The sequence below is a fragment of the Myotis brandtii genome, unplaced genomic scaffold (genome assembly GCF_000412655.1).
Source record: "Myotis brandtii unplaced genomic scaffold, ASM41265v1 scaffold486, whole genome shotgun sequence".
NCBI classification, from domain to species: Eukaryota; Metazoa; Chordata; class Mammalia; order Chiroptera; family Vespertilionidae; genus Myotis; species Myotis brandtii.
In genome coordinates, this window is record NW_005368569.1 from 1925710 (window position 1) to 1942325 (window position 16616).

General features: G+C 46.3%; 1 protein-coding gene across 1 annotated transcript in view; it reads left to right on the forward strand.

The window, feature by feature from the left end:
- Window positions 1-14945: 14945 nt before the first annotated feature.
- Window positions 14946-16616, forward strand: part of CDH3 (cadherin 3, type 1, P-cadherin (placental)) — a 43049-nt gene continuing 41378 nt past the window's right edge. Inside the window, exons 1-2 of the mRNA XM_014547877.1 lie at window positions 14946-15097; window positions 15303-15417. Coding sequence (XP_014403363.1) covers window positions 15038-15097; window positions 15303-15417 — 175 coding nt within the window. The 5' untranslated portion in view covers window positions 14946-15037. The remainder of the gene's footprint in view (window positions 15098-15302; window positions 15418-16616) is intronic.

Genomic DNA, 16616 nt, shown 5'->3' on the forward strand with positions numbered 1-16616 from the left:
ATCCTAGCTCTGTCTTATGACCATTGGCAAATTAGCTTCTCTCAGCCTCAGTTTCTTCATCTGTAAAATAAAGATAATAATACACTTTCCATAGGGTGATTATGGGGATTACATGAAATACTATTTGTATGACAAATAGTACAGTGCCTGAACTGAGTAAAGAATCAATAAATGGTAGCTGGTATCATTATTTTTTAAAAATGTATTTTTACTGATTTCAGAGCGGAAGGGAGAGGAAGAGAGAGATAGAAACATCAATGATGAGAGAGAATCCTTGATTGGCTGCCTCCTGCACACCCCCCACTGGGGATCGAGCCCACAACTCTGGGCATGTGCCCTGACTGGGAATAGAACTATGACCTTCTAGTTCATAGGTCGACACTCAACCACTGAGCTATAGCAGCCGAACTGGCATCATTATTTTTTAAAAACTTTTTTATTGAATTTATTGGGGTGACATTGGTTAATAAAATTATGTTTCAGGTGGCATCATTATTAATAATGTATATATAGCACTGAGCACAGTGCCTGGTGTATTAGAAAGTGCTCAAAACATGAGATAATAAGCTTATACTTTTCATTGGCTTTCACCTGGATCCTCTATAGCAAATACTTACACAGCCTAAAGCACTAGGCTCTGCCCTAGAGCCTCTTGGCCACCTCCCCCCTTCCTGCCCCCCATCACTAATGAGCAAATTCAAACTTCCGGAAGCATCTAGGAGAACATTCCAACTGGAGTTTTTGATGAGGAGCCAAGACAGGAAATGACATTGCCACTCCAATGCATGATCTGAGACAAGGAGCTAGAAAAGGAACTCATAGTAGAAAATAATTGCTATTGGTTACCCCAGGAATGCAGGGGCATTTCAACAGCAGAAAATTCATTAATGTAATATACCATAGTATCTAGTTAGAGAAGATTGTAATCAGTTTAATACCTTCAGGAAAATGTAGCTGATAAAATGTAATACTCATTTATTATTAAACATTAGTAAACCAGAATTAAAAGGGAAATTTCTGTTCCTGATATATATATACCATATCAAACAGCATACTTAATGATGAAAAAATAGGATGATTCCCAAACTAGGAACAAGGCAAGCATGCTGGCTATCATTCTTGCTACTTGATATTGTGATAATAGACAAATGATTTTCAACAAGAGTTTTAAGATCATTCAATGGGGGAATGAAGAGTCCTTTCAACAGATAGTGCTGGGACAACTGGACATCCACACACAAAGGAATGAAGCTGGACCCTTACCTCACACCATATACAAAAATGAACTAGAAATGAATCAAAGACCTAAATGTATGAGTTAAAACTATAAAATACTTAGCAGAAAACTTTGGTGTAAATCTTTAGGACTTTGTATTAGTCAATGATTTCTTAAATATAACACCAAAGGCATGAGCAACCAAAGAAAAAAATAGATGAATTGCATTTCATCAACATAAACTTTTGTGTCTTAAAGGATGGCATTAAAAAAGTGAAGAGACAATTCACAGAATGGGAGAAAATATTTGTATATCATGTATGTGATAATGGTCTAGCATCCAGAATATATAAAGAATTCTTACAACTCAACAATAAAAAGACAACCCATTTTTAATGACCTGGCCGGTGTGGCTCAGTTGGTTGAACATCGTCCCATGCACTGAAAGGTCATTGGTTTGCTTCTCAGTCAGGGTTCATACCCAGGTTGTGGGTTCAATCCCCAATCAGGGGAGGCAATCAATTGATATTTCTCTCTCGCTTTCCTTCTCCCTTCCTCTCTCTCTAAAATCAATACAAATATATTAAAATAAAAAGACAACCCATTTCTAAAATGGACAAAGGATTTGAATAGGTATTTCTCCAAAGACATGCAGATGGCCAACAAGCACATGAAAAGATGCACAACATCATTAATCATTAGGGAAATACAAATCAAAATCACAGTGAAATGCCACTTCACACCCACTAGAATGGCTGTGATTTTTTAAAACTAGAAAATAACAAGTGTTGACCAGGGTGTGGAGAAATTGGAAACTTCATGCATTACTGGTGGAAATGTAAAATGGTTCAGCTGCTATAGAAAACAGTGTGGTGATTCCTCAAAAAGTTAAACATAAAATCATCATATGACCCAGCAATTCCACTCTTAGGTATATATTCTAGAGAATTGAAAATATGTATACAAACTTGTACATGAATATCCATAGCAGCATTATTCATAATAGCCAACTGGTGAATGGATAAACAAAATGTAGTTATTAATACAATGAGACATTATTCAGCCATAGAAAGAAATGAAATACTGATGCATGCTACAGCCTGGATGAACCTTGAAAACATTATATTAAGTGAAAGAAGCCGAGCACAGAAAACCATGGACTATATGATTCCATTCATATGAAATGTTCAGAGTAGGCAAATCTGCAGGTGGTTGCCAGGAGCTGAGGAGTTGGGGATGGGGCTCACGGCTAATGGGTAAGGGATTCCTTTTTGGGTTAATAAAAGTGTTCTGTAATTAGATAATAGTGATGGTTGTACAACTTAAAAGCTCTTGAATTCACCACTTTAAAATGGTAAATTTTATGGTATGCAAATTATATCTAAATAAATAATCTTAATATAATTAAAAAACTAAGGTTGAAAAGTTCAGTTCCAGCAATTCTACTCCTTGGTACACATTCTAGAGACAATACTGCCTCACCACTCCCACCAAGCACCAGGAGCATATAGGAAGCTATAGTTTAAAAATGGCCACAAATTCTTTGCAGTCCCTCCTATTAAGGGGTGAGGTCGATTTTCCCACCCTTTGGATCTGAGCTAGTCTTATGTCTGCATTTTAACCAATAGAATTCAGCAGAAGTGACTATTGCAGATTCTTCAGGAGACCTTGCAGATTCTGCTCTGACTCTTGGTACCTTTTCAACATCATGTGAAGAAGTCCAGCTGGAGAAAGAGGCCAGACATCCCAGCTGAGACTCCAGACATGTGAGTGAGGCCATTCGGCCAAGCTGTCGGCTGACCACAGCCAGTGAGTCCAGGTAAGATTAGGAGAAACATCTTGTCAACCCACAGAATCATGAGGAATAATAAATTTTTATTGTTTTCAGCTATTAAGCGTTGGGGATGGTTTTTTACCCAGCAATAGCTGACTGATACAATACTGAGGCCTTGCTTGCACTCTCAAAAACTGAGAAGCAACCCAAATGCAGGTTGTATGCTGTAGTTTGTAGGAGCCTGGACTTTGAGGCTTGAGCCCCAAATCCCTGCCACTTACCAGCTCTTTGACGATAAGAAATTTATTCAACTTCCCCCTATGTTCTCCTAGATCCTTGAGAGAATTCGAGGGGTTAATATACAGAAAGGACTTGAAATAATTTTGGGTAGAGGTCAATGCTTTTAAGTGGTGGCTATTGGTATGATATGATCACCAATAAATGTGGTTTATATATGTGCTAGAGATGATACAGGAGTAAATTTAACATACATATAAACTTGGCCAATTCTCAAAAATATATGATTGTGTGGAAGAAGCAAATTGTAGGATCATAACATTTATGGAAAAGTATTTTAAGCCTGGCCAGCATGTCTCAGTGGTTGAGTGTCAACCTATGAACCAGGAGGTCATGGGTTTGATTCCCAGACAGGACACATGCCCAGGTTACGGGCTCAATCCCCAGTGTGGTATGTGCGGGAGGCAGCCAATCAAAGATTCTCTCTCATTGATGTTTCTATCTTTTTCTCCCACTTCCTTCCTCTCTGAAACCAATAATAAATATTTTTTAAAGTATTTTAAAAGGGAGGAGGACAAAAAACTGTCTTAGAGTGTTTGTCTCTTCGAAGACAAAAGTGGGAATGGATTTCTAAGTAGAAATAAAAAAGGATTTTGCTTTAATTGGAATGTTCTATTTTTCTTATTATACAAAAAGTACACTAATTGCATCATTTAAAAAAAGTCATGCATAGGAAAAAAACTGGGGGCAAAACAGCTAAAATCTAACATTGGTTAATTAGGTTTGATGAGGATATGATTGTTGTTTTCTTCTGTGTTGTTTATTTCTGCACCCCCTCCTCCCAAATTCCCATATTAATTGAATGACAGTGGTTCTGAATCCTTCGTTTTCTTTAGCATCAGCTTGGGGATCTGGTCTTCTCCAGCCAGCCCTGACACCTGTCTTGTCGCAGGCAGGCTCAGCCCAGTGTGCATAGCACCTGGCACTGGGATCCAGGGCCTCCCAGCTTGTCTGTGTTGTTTATTTCTACACCCCCTCCTCCCAAATTCCCATATTAATTGAATGACAGTGGTTCTGAATCCTTCGTTTTCTTTAGCATCAGCTTGGGGATCTGGTCTTCTCCAGCCAGCCCTGACACCTGTCTTGTCGCAGGCAGGCTCAGCCCAGTGTGCATAGCACCTGGCACTGGGATCCAGGGCCTCCCAGCTTGGTCCCACCCATGCCCTCAGGTGGCTGTGTTCTTGCCAAAGCTTCAGATCTCAGGCTTTGATCCTCAACGTGTTTGAAGAACATCAACTCATTAGTTTCAATCCTGTGAATTATAAGGGGGTTTCCCATCCTCCTACTCCTCTGGCAAGGAGCCTAGACACCCTCCTGCAAGCAGCTGAGGGTAAACAGCTGTGGGGGGCAGGGGGGTTCTTGTACCAAGGTGTCTGGGAAAGGGGGAGCACAACAGACGTGCGTGCCAGGGGCGATTTCCTTCCATGGCAGATGCTGAATGGAGGACTTTATCAGGCTCTTTAAATTTTTAAAGACTGGTTGGTGACGTTTTGTCTTGCTGTTGCTTTTTTGAGGAGGGCAGATAAATCAGCTTTGGTGTCCTTAACTATTGTGTATGAGGGTGTGAAAGCAAAGGCTGCTGCAAGGACCTACAATATACAAGGACCTACAATTAGTGGGGGATGGGGAAGTTGGGGATCAGGAGAATTGTTTGCTCTCAAACAAAATTGTTCCTGGATTCTTCTATTTTTCTTGTCATTTATTTTTTTATTTTTTATTTTGGTGGTGGTGGGGGGGGAGGCGTCTTTTTAATTTAATTTAATTTATTCTTTTTCCTGGATTCTTCTGTTTGGACACTTATCTCATTTTGGGGTTTTATATCCAAAGGGAAATCTTGACGTTCTTCCTGGTTTTGATCTATAGATTCTGGATTACACAGTCTGAAAAATTAGAATTCGGGCAAGACTGGTTTTTAACTCACAAATAACACATATTCTTGGTTATTCTAATAGAAAAAAATATAGCTCTGGTCAGTGTGGCTCAGTTGGTTGGAGCGTCGCCCTGTGCACCGAAAGATCAGTCTGTCCGTAGAGGGGAAGACGGGCTGGAGGGGACTAAAGAAGGCCACTGTAGTAGTCCAGGAGAGAGATGACAGAATTAAGTAGAATAAAATGTGCAAAGCACTGAATGATATGGGATGAGGGGGAGTTACTATTAGCAAATATGGCAATAAGTAAAGAGTCCAGAGAGAGGCACTTGTGTGTCCCCTGGGTCTTTGAAACTCCTTTCCCCTCCTCCAGTGATAAATACCAAAGTCTTTTATCCTTATCAAGTTATTTGACTTGTATTTTGGTAGTTTAATCTCCACTTATGTTTGTATTTTTCCACCTGTGTTCCTTCTTGTCACCATCAGCTGGGAGGGAAGAATTGCATGGAGAGAGCTTCTAATGTTATCAGTGGAAGTGAAGTTCTTGGGGTACCACGAGGAAAAGAATTTCCTGAATCCCCCCATGGGAGGATGGGGTTTCGTGGAAACCTTTATTAATGATGTAAAATTAAGGAGGCTCCCCTCCAAGGTCCCATCTCTGTCCATCCCACCATGGAAAAAGTCCAATGTTCTTCAGCAGGGCTAGATATGAGGCCACTGCCCAGAATCTCTGTTCCATATTAAAGTCCAGTCCAGTCCAGTATCCTGTGTGTGGAGCCCACATGGCCACGGGCCATTCGACTGCGGCCACAGAGCTATGGAAGTGAGCGCAAGGGTGAGTGTAGGTCACAGAGCAAGGAAACACAAGAAGGGGAGGAGGGGAGGAGGGAACTCTTTGTCTAGGGATTTTACCCTTTCCAAGATTCTGCATGTTTCCAGTGGTGTCTACCTGCCAACCAATTCGTTGTTTCCTAAGCTAGACTGACAGGCAAGTACCTTCCCTACGTCACCCTGAGTTCACTGCGTATGTACCCACCTCCTCCTTTGTTTGATCCTTTCCTCTGTGATCCTCAAGGAATGGACAGGTGGTTCCCTGGGGAGGGTAAAGCTGTAGCTTCCTCATGAAGCCGCCCAGATGTCCATGCTTATAATGTCTGACTTCCCTTTGTTTTCTTTATTAATAATAACAAGCTAATTACGATAACACTAACACTTCTTGTTAGTCATGGGACCTTATAAGTCACCCAGTCTCTCTGAACTCAGTTTCATCTTCTACAAAATGAGGATTCTGTGAGGATCCATGGATAACTGTACAGAAAATATTTTCAAAATGCAAGAAAAAATATTATTATTTTATTCAATATTAATTTTTTTTAAAGAAAAGAAAAAAGAAATATTTATTAAGCATCTACTGTGGGCCAGGCACCATTGTTGGTGCTGAGACTATAGCAGTGGGGGGTGGGGGGAAGAAAGACAAAAAATGCAACCTTCCAAGGTTGATGTTATTGTGGAAGTCCATTCACATTCTGGGCTTTTTGGATTTTGATATTTTCCAAATTGTCAGATCACCTTGAGCCCATGAAAAAGACAAACAGATTCTTGGCCCGACTACAGTCTTGGTTGGAATAGGGAAGATAGAGTGGGAGAAGGGTTAGCTAACGCCCTGAAGTTATTCAGAAAGGACTAAAATTAAAAGGTTAAGTAGATTAAACTTGCCTTCCTTTTCCCAAACACTGATCAATCACTTAGCAATCCTGCATACACATCTGTTTATATACTGAATTTTTCAAAAATATTTCTAACCGCCTTTCTTTTCCCAAACACTTAGCAATCCTGCATACATGTCTGTTTATATACTGAATTTTTAAAAAATATTTCACCTCAAAGCAAGTCCAAACATGAGAACCAGCTTTGTGATCTTGAGGGAGAAAGCAGTGGAAGTTAGCTTGCTGTGCAGCCATGAGCAGGTCACCTTCCTGATCTGGATCTTGCTGAATACCAGTTCATGGATGAGTGCTGAGATAATTTAGTTGCATTAGAATTGAGGCAGGACAGTCAGAAGCTAGGTAAATATAGTTGATTGAATTAAATAGCATTGATCAAATTAAATTAAATTTCATTAATTGAATTACATGATATTACTAGAGGCCCAATGCACGAAATTCATGCAAGAGTAGCCCTTTCTTCCCTCAGCTTCCCTCTGGCACCTGGACCCGGGCTTCCCTTACAGCCCCCGCTTTATCTGGAAGGTCATCCAGAAGGACATCAGGTCTAATTAGCATATTACGCTTTTATTATTATAGAAGATTATTATTTTCTTTCAGGTCCCTTTTTGGCCTTACAGTTGTTAAAGTTTCTAGACCTTAGCCAACCACAGGGATTCAGGGCTTCATGAGTGCTTATTGATTGATCGGTTCTATGCCCTCAATATACACACATACATAAATACTTGGCCTCTGATCTCCGGAAACTGACAGCTCAGGCCTTGGCAAAAATTCACCAGTGCTGAAGGCATCACCGCCCTGCCTGAGACTCAGGGGAAAGGGATGTACAGTATGTGTGTTAGGTTTCTCAATGGGGATCAGCTGCCTCAGTACTTTAAGGATTCAAAAGTGAGAGTCCCAGCCCGGCCAGTGTGCTCAGTGGTTGAGCATCGACCTATGAACCAGGAGGTCATGGTTCGATTCCCATTCAGGGCACATATGGGCTCATGTGTGGGGCATGCAAGAGACAGCTGATCAATGATTCTTTTTCATCATTGATGTTTCTATCTCTCTCTCCCTCTCCCTTCCTCTCTGAAATCAATAAAAAATATATTTAAAAAACAGTGAGAGTCCCAGAAAGCTCAGGAACAGACATAAGGAAGTAAAACTGGAATCATTTGTGCAGAGCACTGGACAGGAGAAGGAGAGGCAGGAAATAGGACCTCACCCAGTTTTAAGGCTGTTTCCTAGAAAAGACTGAAAAATACCCACTTGTCTTTGGGATACATCCCCATAGTGTACAGTGTGGGAGTGAAGTTCTGGGAAACTTGCTACCAAAAATGGGTAGAAAAGCTCTTTCTAAATGTTTCTTGAGGACTCAGAATTTAACCTTGGCCTGGAGGCAAATATGTTTAAGAGGTTCTTAAGAGAAAAGGATCTGATATGGAATTCTTCCTAATATCTGCTCCCCAAATTAATTCTTCTAGCACATATTGGTGGGTAGTAGGTTGGCAACTGATTCAGGCAATGAATTGTGGAGTGAGACAGAATTGGGTTATACTGTCATTTTGCCTCTGTTATAGCTGTGTGGCCTCAGTTTTCTTGTCTGTGGAAAGGGAATATGAACTGCTGTGTAAGTTGTGGGGATTAGAATGAGATCATGCATGAGAGTACCTAACACAGAGTCTGAATCCAGTGCGTGCTCCGAAAATGATAGTAGCCGCAAGACCTGAAGGAGTGAGGGAGAGACGGGGGACTTGTATTACTTGTATGAAACTTTGCAAAATCCTTTCTCATCTCAGTTCTGTGAGATGGGGCAAGAAACCCACATCGATTTTGCTTCTATGCATCTAGCACCCTGCCAAATGCTAGACAGTTATTATCTTGTTGATTTCATTCATTCTATAAATATTTTAGTATCTATTTAATGCCAGGCTGGTCTGTACATCAGGTACAGCAGTGAACAAAGCAGACAAAAATCCCTGCCTCTCACATAAGATTCCCTCCATAGGGGAGAGAAATAGGAAATGCAATTTAATGAACACTTATGTTTACTATGTCCTAAAGGGCTTTATACATATTAACGCATAACCATGAGGAAGGGATTGTTATGCTTATCCCACTTTTCCCCATGAGGATCCTGAGGCACTAGGGAGTTGAAAGCCACTTGCCCAAGGTCTCACAGCTCAGAAGAGCTGGATTCAGGATCCAATGTCGGACATTGTGACTCCAGAGCCCTTGCTCTTAATCATTACTGTATATTGCCTCTCAAAAAAAAAGTACATGGCCCTAGCTCAGTGGTCGGCAAACTGCGGTTCGCGAGCCACATGCAGCTCTTTGGCCCCTTGAGTGTGGCCACGAAGTTTCAATTGCACTGTATGTGCGTGCCCGCACGTGGTATTTTGTGGAAGAGCCACACTCAAGGGGCCGAAGTTTGCCGACCACTGCCCTAGCTGGTTTGGCTCAGTGGATAGAGCGTCAGCCTGCGGACTGAAGGGTCCCAGGTTTGATTCCAGTCAAGGGCACATGCCTGGATTGTGGGCTTTATCCCCAGTAGGGGATGGGCAGGAGCCAGCCAATCAATGATTCTCTCTCATCATTGATGTTTCCAACTCTTTTTCCCTCCCTCTTCCTCTCTGAAATCAATAAAAATACATATTTTTTTTAAAAAAGTACATATGTACTAATAAATCAGAGTATGATAAATGCTATGAAAAAAAATAAAGCAGAGGTGGAGGCGGGCTAGAAGGGGTCAGTGGGGTAAAAAAAAAAAAAAGGACATATGTAATCATTTCAATAATAAAGATTTAATTAAAAAACAAAAAATAGGGTAACTTGGAGATAGGGGGTGATAGGAGAGTGCCATCTATGCAGGAGGTTGGGAAAGGCCTCTCTGAGGAGCCGCAAGACCTGAAGGAGTGAGGGAGAGGCAGGGGGACTCCTGGGGAAGGGTGATCCAGGCAAGGAAACTGCAAGTGCAAAGGGCTGGAGGCAGACCCGTGCCTGGTGTGTGGGAGAACCACAGGTAGGCCGGTGTAGGAGAAGCAGAGGGAGCAAGCGGCAGAAGACGAGCCAGAGAGTGAAAGAGGAAGCCTGCAATTGCGTTTCTCTGAGATGAAAAGATGGCAGGAGGAGCAGGTTTGTGGGGGAAGGTCAGGAGTTCAGTTTGGGATAATTCTCATTATCACCCATCAAACAGGAATGACTGGCTCCAGAGGGCTTGAGAAATGAAATAACTCACCCCAGGCAATCAGGCAGTTGTCTCCAGAGGAAAAGGTTCAGTCTCCGGGTTGCTGACCCTAATTTCCATGCCACAGCCCTTCCCTGGTTGGGTGCTCTGGGGAAATCTGGAGAAGTTATATATATATATTTTTAAATATGTTTTTATTGATTTCAGAGAGAGGAAGGGAGAAGGAGAGAAACATCAATGATGAGAGAATCATGGATCAATCGGCTGCCTCCTCCTGCGTGCCCTCACTGGGGATGGAGCCCACAACCCCAGCATGTTAAACCTGCCCCAAATTCAAGTCTGGACCTTCCCCAATCCCAAACTTGCTCTGCCTGCAATAGGCCTCCAAGAAGCAGACCCTGAGACAAGGACTCATGTGTCTGAATGACTTATTAAGGAAGAGCTCCCAACAGATAAAGGAATGGGAGAAACGGGATAAGAAGGGTAAGAGGCTGGGCAAAGATGTGATTTCAGAGCAAGTCCCTGGAGGGAAGCTTCAGCCTGATCCAGGGGATGCTGGGGGTAGGTTACCACTGGGAGCTTGTTTGGGGGAAAGAGAGTTGGTCATTGGCTAAGGGCTGGGAACGTGAACTCCTGGGCACTTCCTTGCAAGGGCAAGGGGACTCCAACAGCATGAGGATAGACCTCTGAAGAGAGCCACAGGGGCTGGCTGCTAGGAGAATCAGCACAAAGAAGCCAAGGTGAGCAGAAATAAGCAAAGGGATCCCAGGGGATCTGAGTGATGCCATGAGAGTGTCTATTACATGTACCTTCCCATCTCAGGAAATGGCATTGCCATCCTGGTGGTTGCTGAGGCCCAAAAGCCTGAAGTCATCCTTGACCCGATCTGCCTCTCACACTCCATATCCCCAATCCTTTACAATCTTACTGTCAATACCTTCAAAATATACCCAGAATCTGATCACTCCTTTTTTTTTTCTCTCTTTTTTTTTTAAATCCCCACTTAAGGATATTTTTTCCATTGAATTTTTTTTAGAAAGAGTGGAGGTGGGGAGGAGAGAGAGAGAAACATCAATGTAAGAGAGACACATCAATTAGCTTCCTCCTTCATGCACCTCCACCATGGCCAAGCCTACAACTGGGAATTGATGTTCTAACCACTGAGAAAACTGGCCAGGGCTTTTTTTTTGGTAATTTTTTAAAAATTGTGGTAGAATACATAAAACATACAGTTCAGTGGTATTAAGTACATCTGTCACTAACCCCTGCTGGTCAGAGACCCCCAAATCATAGTCATTCTGCCCACATCAATAGGACAAGATAGTATTTGACAAAGCAAGTCAGAAACTATTCTTTGGCCAAGGAGTGGAAATAATCAAATGCCTAATGATTCCTTCTCCCTGATTCTGGGGAATTAGGAAAATATGAAAGGGTCTGAGGTGGGGGAGGAGGGTAGGTGGGTTTAGGGGTGGGGATTCCTGGGAAAGGGTTAGAGAGTTCTTGGATTTCTAAGGGAGCATGCACAGTTCCTAAACATGTTTGGAACATGCCTATCCATGCATCACATGTCTCATTTTAATGTTAAATCTACACCCCTGGGCGTGATTTTAACTATGCTAGTGAAGAAAAGTTAGTGAAAGGTCAGGTGCCATCTTGGATTTTTTCGGTGCCAGCTGGTTTCTGGGTGGTGGTCCTTGGGTTCTTAGCTAGTCTTGGAATTTCTGCCTTGTCTTACCATGGTCTATGAGGCTCTACAAGATTTGCTCCCCGCCCTCCCAACTCTAAATAATTTCTTACTGACTGGCTCTACTCCAGCCACAGGGGCTTTTTGTTTGTTTATGTTTCTGTCCCAAGTAATTTATCCACTGTCTTGGGGCCTTTGCCTGTTTTCTTTAGCTGGAATACTCTTTCTTCAGATATCCTTAGTGTAACTTGCCTTTTTGCTTTCTCAGGGGAGAGAGAGAGAGAGAGAGAGAAACATGGATTTGTTGTTCCACTTATTTATGCATTCATTTGTTGCTTCTTGTATGTGCCCTCACCAGGGATCAAACCCACAACCTTGGCCTTTGGATGACACTCTCACCAACTGAACTACCCCAGGGCCAACTGTCCATTTCTCAGTGAGGCCTCTGGGCTTCCTGATTGCTCATCTGCCCCTCATCTATTTTCTGCCCTTCTCTGCCCTTCTATGTGCCTGGGGAGAATGACACCTAAAGACCCCACCACCTGGGCGGGCTTTCTTGTCCTCAGGTTTCTGGCTGGGTTTGGACCATTGGAGGCACTGGCAGGAGATGAAGGGCAGAAGGAAACCAATGCATGGGTATTTCCCCTACTCTTCCCTGCTCTGCTCTGGGCAGTGGCCCTACCTCTCTGGGACCACAGACGCATTTGGAAGGGTGATTCTCACTCTCCAGCTCTTCCTCAGCTCCAACTTCCAAAGATACCATTACCTCTTTTTGTCCTTCAGTCCTCAGAGTTGTAATGCCTTTCTGCTGTCACTCAACACCCCTGTTGGTTCCCTGACCATTCCTCTACCCTTTCACTAAGACTTGAACCGCCCCACCCCCCAACCAAGCTGGATTCTGTCTTCTGCTACACCCTTACCCGAACACTTTATTTACAATTTCCAACCCTATCTTCTGTCCCATGAATTGGATATTCCCATTCTGTTCTTATTCTTCTACACAGCGCATGTTATCTAACATTATATATATTTACTTAATTATTTTCCTCAATGCCCCACACTCTTGGATGGAAGGTCCAAGGGTGCAGGGTTGTTTGTTTAGTTCACTATTGTATCCTTAGTGATTGGCACAAAGCAAGCAATTGTTTAATGAATGAATGAATGAATGAATGAATGAATGAACAAACGATAGACAAGGGAGCTACGGAGAAGACCGCAGTGTGGTCCAAGCTGCGGGCGGAAGAGCTGACTCTCAATTTCTCCTCTCCCGCCTCCGCCCGGAATGCTGAGCGCCCGAGAAGGAGGCGGAAATGAGTGCGCCCAACAACCCTCCAGCCGGGTGTTTACTTAATTAGGACCTGTATCCCCGGGCTCGTTTGTGTTTAACTGTCCGCCTAATGGCTTCATCTGGCTCCTGACTGGGGAAGGGGAACCTGTGAGGCGAGGGTAGGCGGGGCCCTAGGGTACATTCTGGGCCCTGCCCCGCCCAGTGGTCCCCCCACCCCCCGCCCCGCCCCATCCCGCGCGGGTATCTACCTCTCCTCCCGCCCGGAAAGCGACCCCTGCGGGAGAGCGAGGCGAGGGAGGTGCAGAGTTCAGCGAGCCTCCAGTTTATATTGAGCTTTATCTACCCCTGGTCCCCAACTCCACCCGAGGGACCATGGGCCGGATGACCCAGCGCTCCGGTGATATCGGAGGCCAATTGCTCGCTGAACCGTGAGCCGTGAAATTGAAGGATTACAGCGTTTCTCATTCTCTTAGTTGGGGGGATGTAAGGGTGCTACAGAGGAGAGAAAGGGCTCGAGAGGCGGAGGAGGAGGACGAATGAGCCGGATGTTGAAGTAATACCAGGAACCATTTGGGCACTTGCTCGGTGCCAGGTACTGAGTTTAGCGTTTTAAAGGTGCTGATTTAATCCTCGTCGGTATGCATTAGCTCACTTAATCTCCTAGGACGGTGGATGGCAGATGTAATAGGCCCATCTGACGTTTGCAGAACTGTGGCTCAGAAGGGGCAATTCACTTGCTTGAGGCCACAGCGCTTATAGTAAGTGGTGCAACGCATGCGGGAAGGCGGGCGGTGCGCCCCAGAGCCAATGCTCAGGTAGAGAAAGGACTGTCAGGGTCGCAAAGCAATCCGTCCTCCTTTTAGCCTGCTGCAGGCCTGATGGTGGGAAGGACTAAACCACCACCTCAGCCCTGGGGGGAGGGAGGGCAAAGACTCGAATCTCCTCCCGAAACCCCTAAATCTGTGCTGGAGAGGAGGAAGAAAAGGGAGAGACTTCAGGGAACAAGAGGGTGGGGAGAGGGCGTGTAGGGCGCAGCGATTCTCGGCACAGTTTCTGTGTCCAGGGCCCCCTGTGAGCCGAGAAGAGAAAAGCACTTCAGGTCCGCGCACATCTCCCAGAGCTGTGTTCAAGGAGGGCTCGCAGCAAGCCTGCTTTAGGCAGCAAGCAGTTTTTGCTTAGGTTCTATTCAGTATTAAAGACCAATAAAAAGAGCCGCATTTAAAAAAATGCCTTTATTTAAGTTGAGAAGGTGTTATGTTTTATGGGAGTGGAGGGTGTTGCTGGAGACGATGAGGCTAATAACCACTCCTTTACCTTGTGCCCTTTGACGCCACCGTGACTTCCGAACGCTGGGAACATCTCTCCCAGGCTCCATCGGTTCTGCTGTGCAATGGGTTTTCTGCAGATTTTGTAACGCGGTTCCTCGCCACTCACTGCGTTTTAAACCCTCCGAGTGGGCTGGCGTGGGAGGTGGAGAAAGAGGCAGGGGCAGACTCGGCTGTAGCCGGGCGTGGGGCGGACACACCCGCCTCCATCAAAGCTTTGGGTCACAGCACCTTGAGGGGGGGGGGCATGAATGGGGCGCCTCTGTTTCGGGTCAGGTTCGAATGCCTCTCCACTTTTTTCAGCTATAGCCGCAAGACCCAGAAACATTTTTCTTTGCTTGCTGGGGAGGCTGAAGAGTGGGGTGGAATTTTTGTTCTGCTTTTTCCCCCTCGAACCCAGAACCTGTGAGACAGCTGAGTCTCTGCCGGGAGCAGCTCCAGAAAAGCCGAGAGAACGCCGGAGGGAGGCTAGGAGGGGTTTCAAGAGGCTTCGAAGGTGCCAGGACCCCGCCAGCCACCGCCCCACCTGCGAGGGAGGCGGGACCTCGCGGCGCCGGGCCAATCAGCACACACCGGCTCTCACCTGGCCTCCTTCCGCTGCTCCCGAGACTACGGAGCTCAAAGCGGCGCGGAGAGCTTAGCAGAGCGGCTGCACGCTGTTGGGGCAGCGTCCTCACCTCTCTCTCTCCAGCAATGGGGCTCCCTAGTGGGTCTCTCGCGTCCCTCCTCTTCCACCTCTTCCTCCTACTTCAGGTACCCAATTGCCTCGCCCTTGCCCCGCCAGACGCTCCCCGGAGGGCGGGCGGGTCCGCATGCGGTGGCGTCGGGGATGGCGTCGGGGTGGCTGGGCTCCTATAAGCCCCGAAGCCCCGTTAGTAATCCGGAGATGGGTGTGCGGGGCCGGGCACGCCTGTGACCCACCCGACCTTCCTCTTTCCCCGCTCTTCCCTTGGCGTAGGTTTGCTGGCTGCCGTGCGCGGCCTCCGAGCCGTGCCGGGCGGACCCCGGGGGTGCTGAAGTGACCTTGGAGGCGGGAGGAGCGGAGCTGGAGCCGGGCCAGGCTCCGGGGAGAGGTAAGATCCTCCAGGAGCCCGCCCCGTGCATCTACGGGGCGAGTGGAAACCGCACGTGGTCCGCTCCGGTGTGGCCCGCGCGAGGGGTCTCCAGACTGGGGCGGGGGACTTCTGGCGCCGCCTCAGGTAGGGGGAGGCGCAGAAAGCATCTTGGGGGCCGGGGTGTAGGTGAGCAGTTGACGGGGAAGACCGGAGAGCGTAGCGTCCTCTGAGGTCCAGGTCCTCCTTGCCCCGCTGCGGCTGCTAACCAGGCGGCTGAGCTCCTCACCCAGCGGGTCTGTGGGAGGCTCCCCCGCTGGCCCCAGCGGAGGAATGTGCCGTCCGCATTCTTCCCCCAGCCCCCGCGCAGGTGTGGGGATGAACCGTGCCCGGGGCAGCCCCCTTCGCCCCTCTCGGGCCCCTTTGTGTACGGTGCTTTGTGTCTCCGACAGACAGACCGGGTCTGTTTCTCTTCTTCGCGCTCTCCTCCCCCGCCCCCCTTCTTCCCCGGCAGCTGGAATGCACTCTTAACCCTGCCCTTCCCGGAGGGTCTGCGCCCCTGCTGCCTGCCTGGAAACTGGGGCTGGCACACCTGGGCTTGGGCCATCACGCAACGGGGACACTCCCGCACCTCCAGTGCCTTGGGACTGGAATGGTAGGGCACTTGGGGAGTGGGGGGGTCCCAAGCTTGAAAGTCCTGAGCTGAAGGGGGCGGTGGATGGGAGATCAAAGCACATTTTTGACCTCCCAATTACTTGTTTACCCCCTTTATTTCAAAAACTTGAGAGTGGGGGTGGGGATCACTTTGTGTGGAGGACCAGTGTGTTCTGAGACCCAGGCAGCTGCAGGCTCAAGGGGGTCTCCTTTCCTCCACGCGGAGGAGGGGGTTGTGGCTTCTCCGCTGGACCAAACCCAAGTTCTTAAAAAGTGGTGTAACTCAGGATCCTTGAGTGCAGTTCCGGAGGACTATTAACCTGTAGCATTGTTTAAGAACTGCTGTATGCATTTTTCTTGGGAGGGGATCTATAGTTTACTTGGTTTTCAAAACAATTAAACGCTGCCACCTAGCATTTTTCTCAGCCCCCATCAGCATACCCCTCACCCCACAGCTTTAACGTGGGGGGTGCCTGTGCTTAGGGGACAGAATGGCTCTCTTTTGTTTCTGCAAAAGAGGATTGGAGGCCTTGAGCCTGTGGAAGCCTTTCCTCCACCCTCTTTTC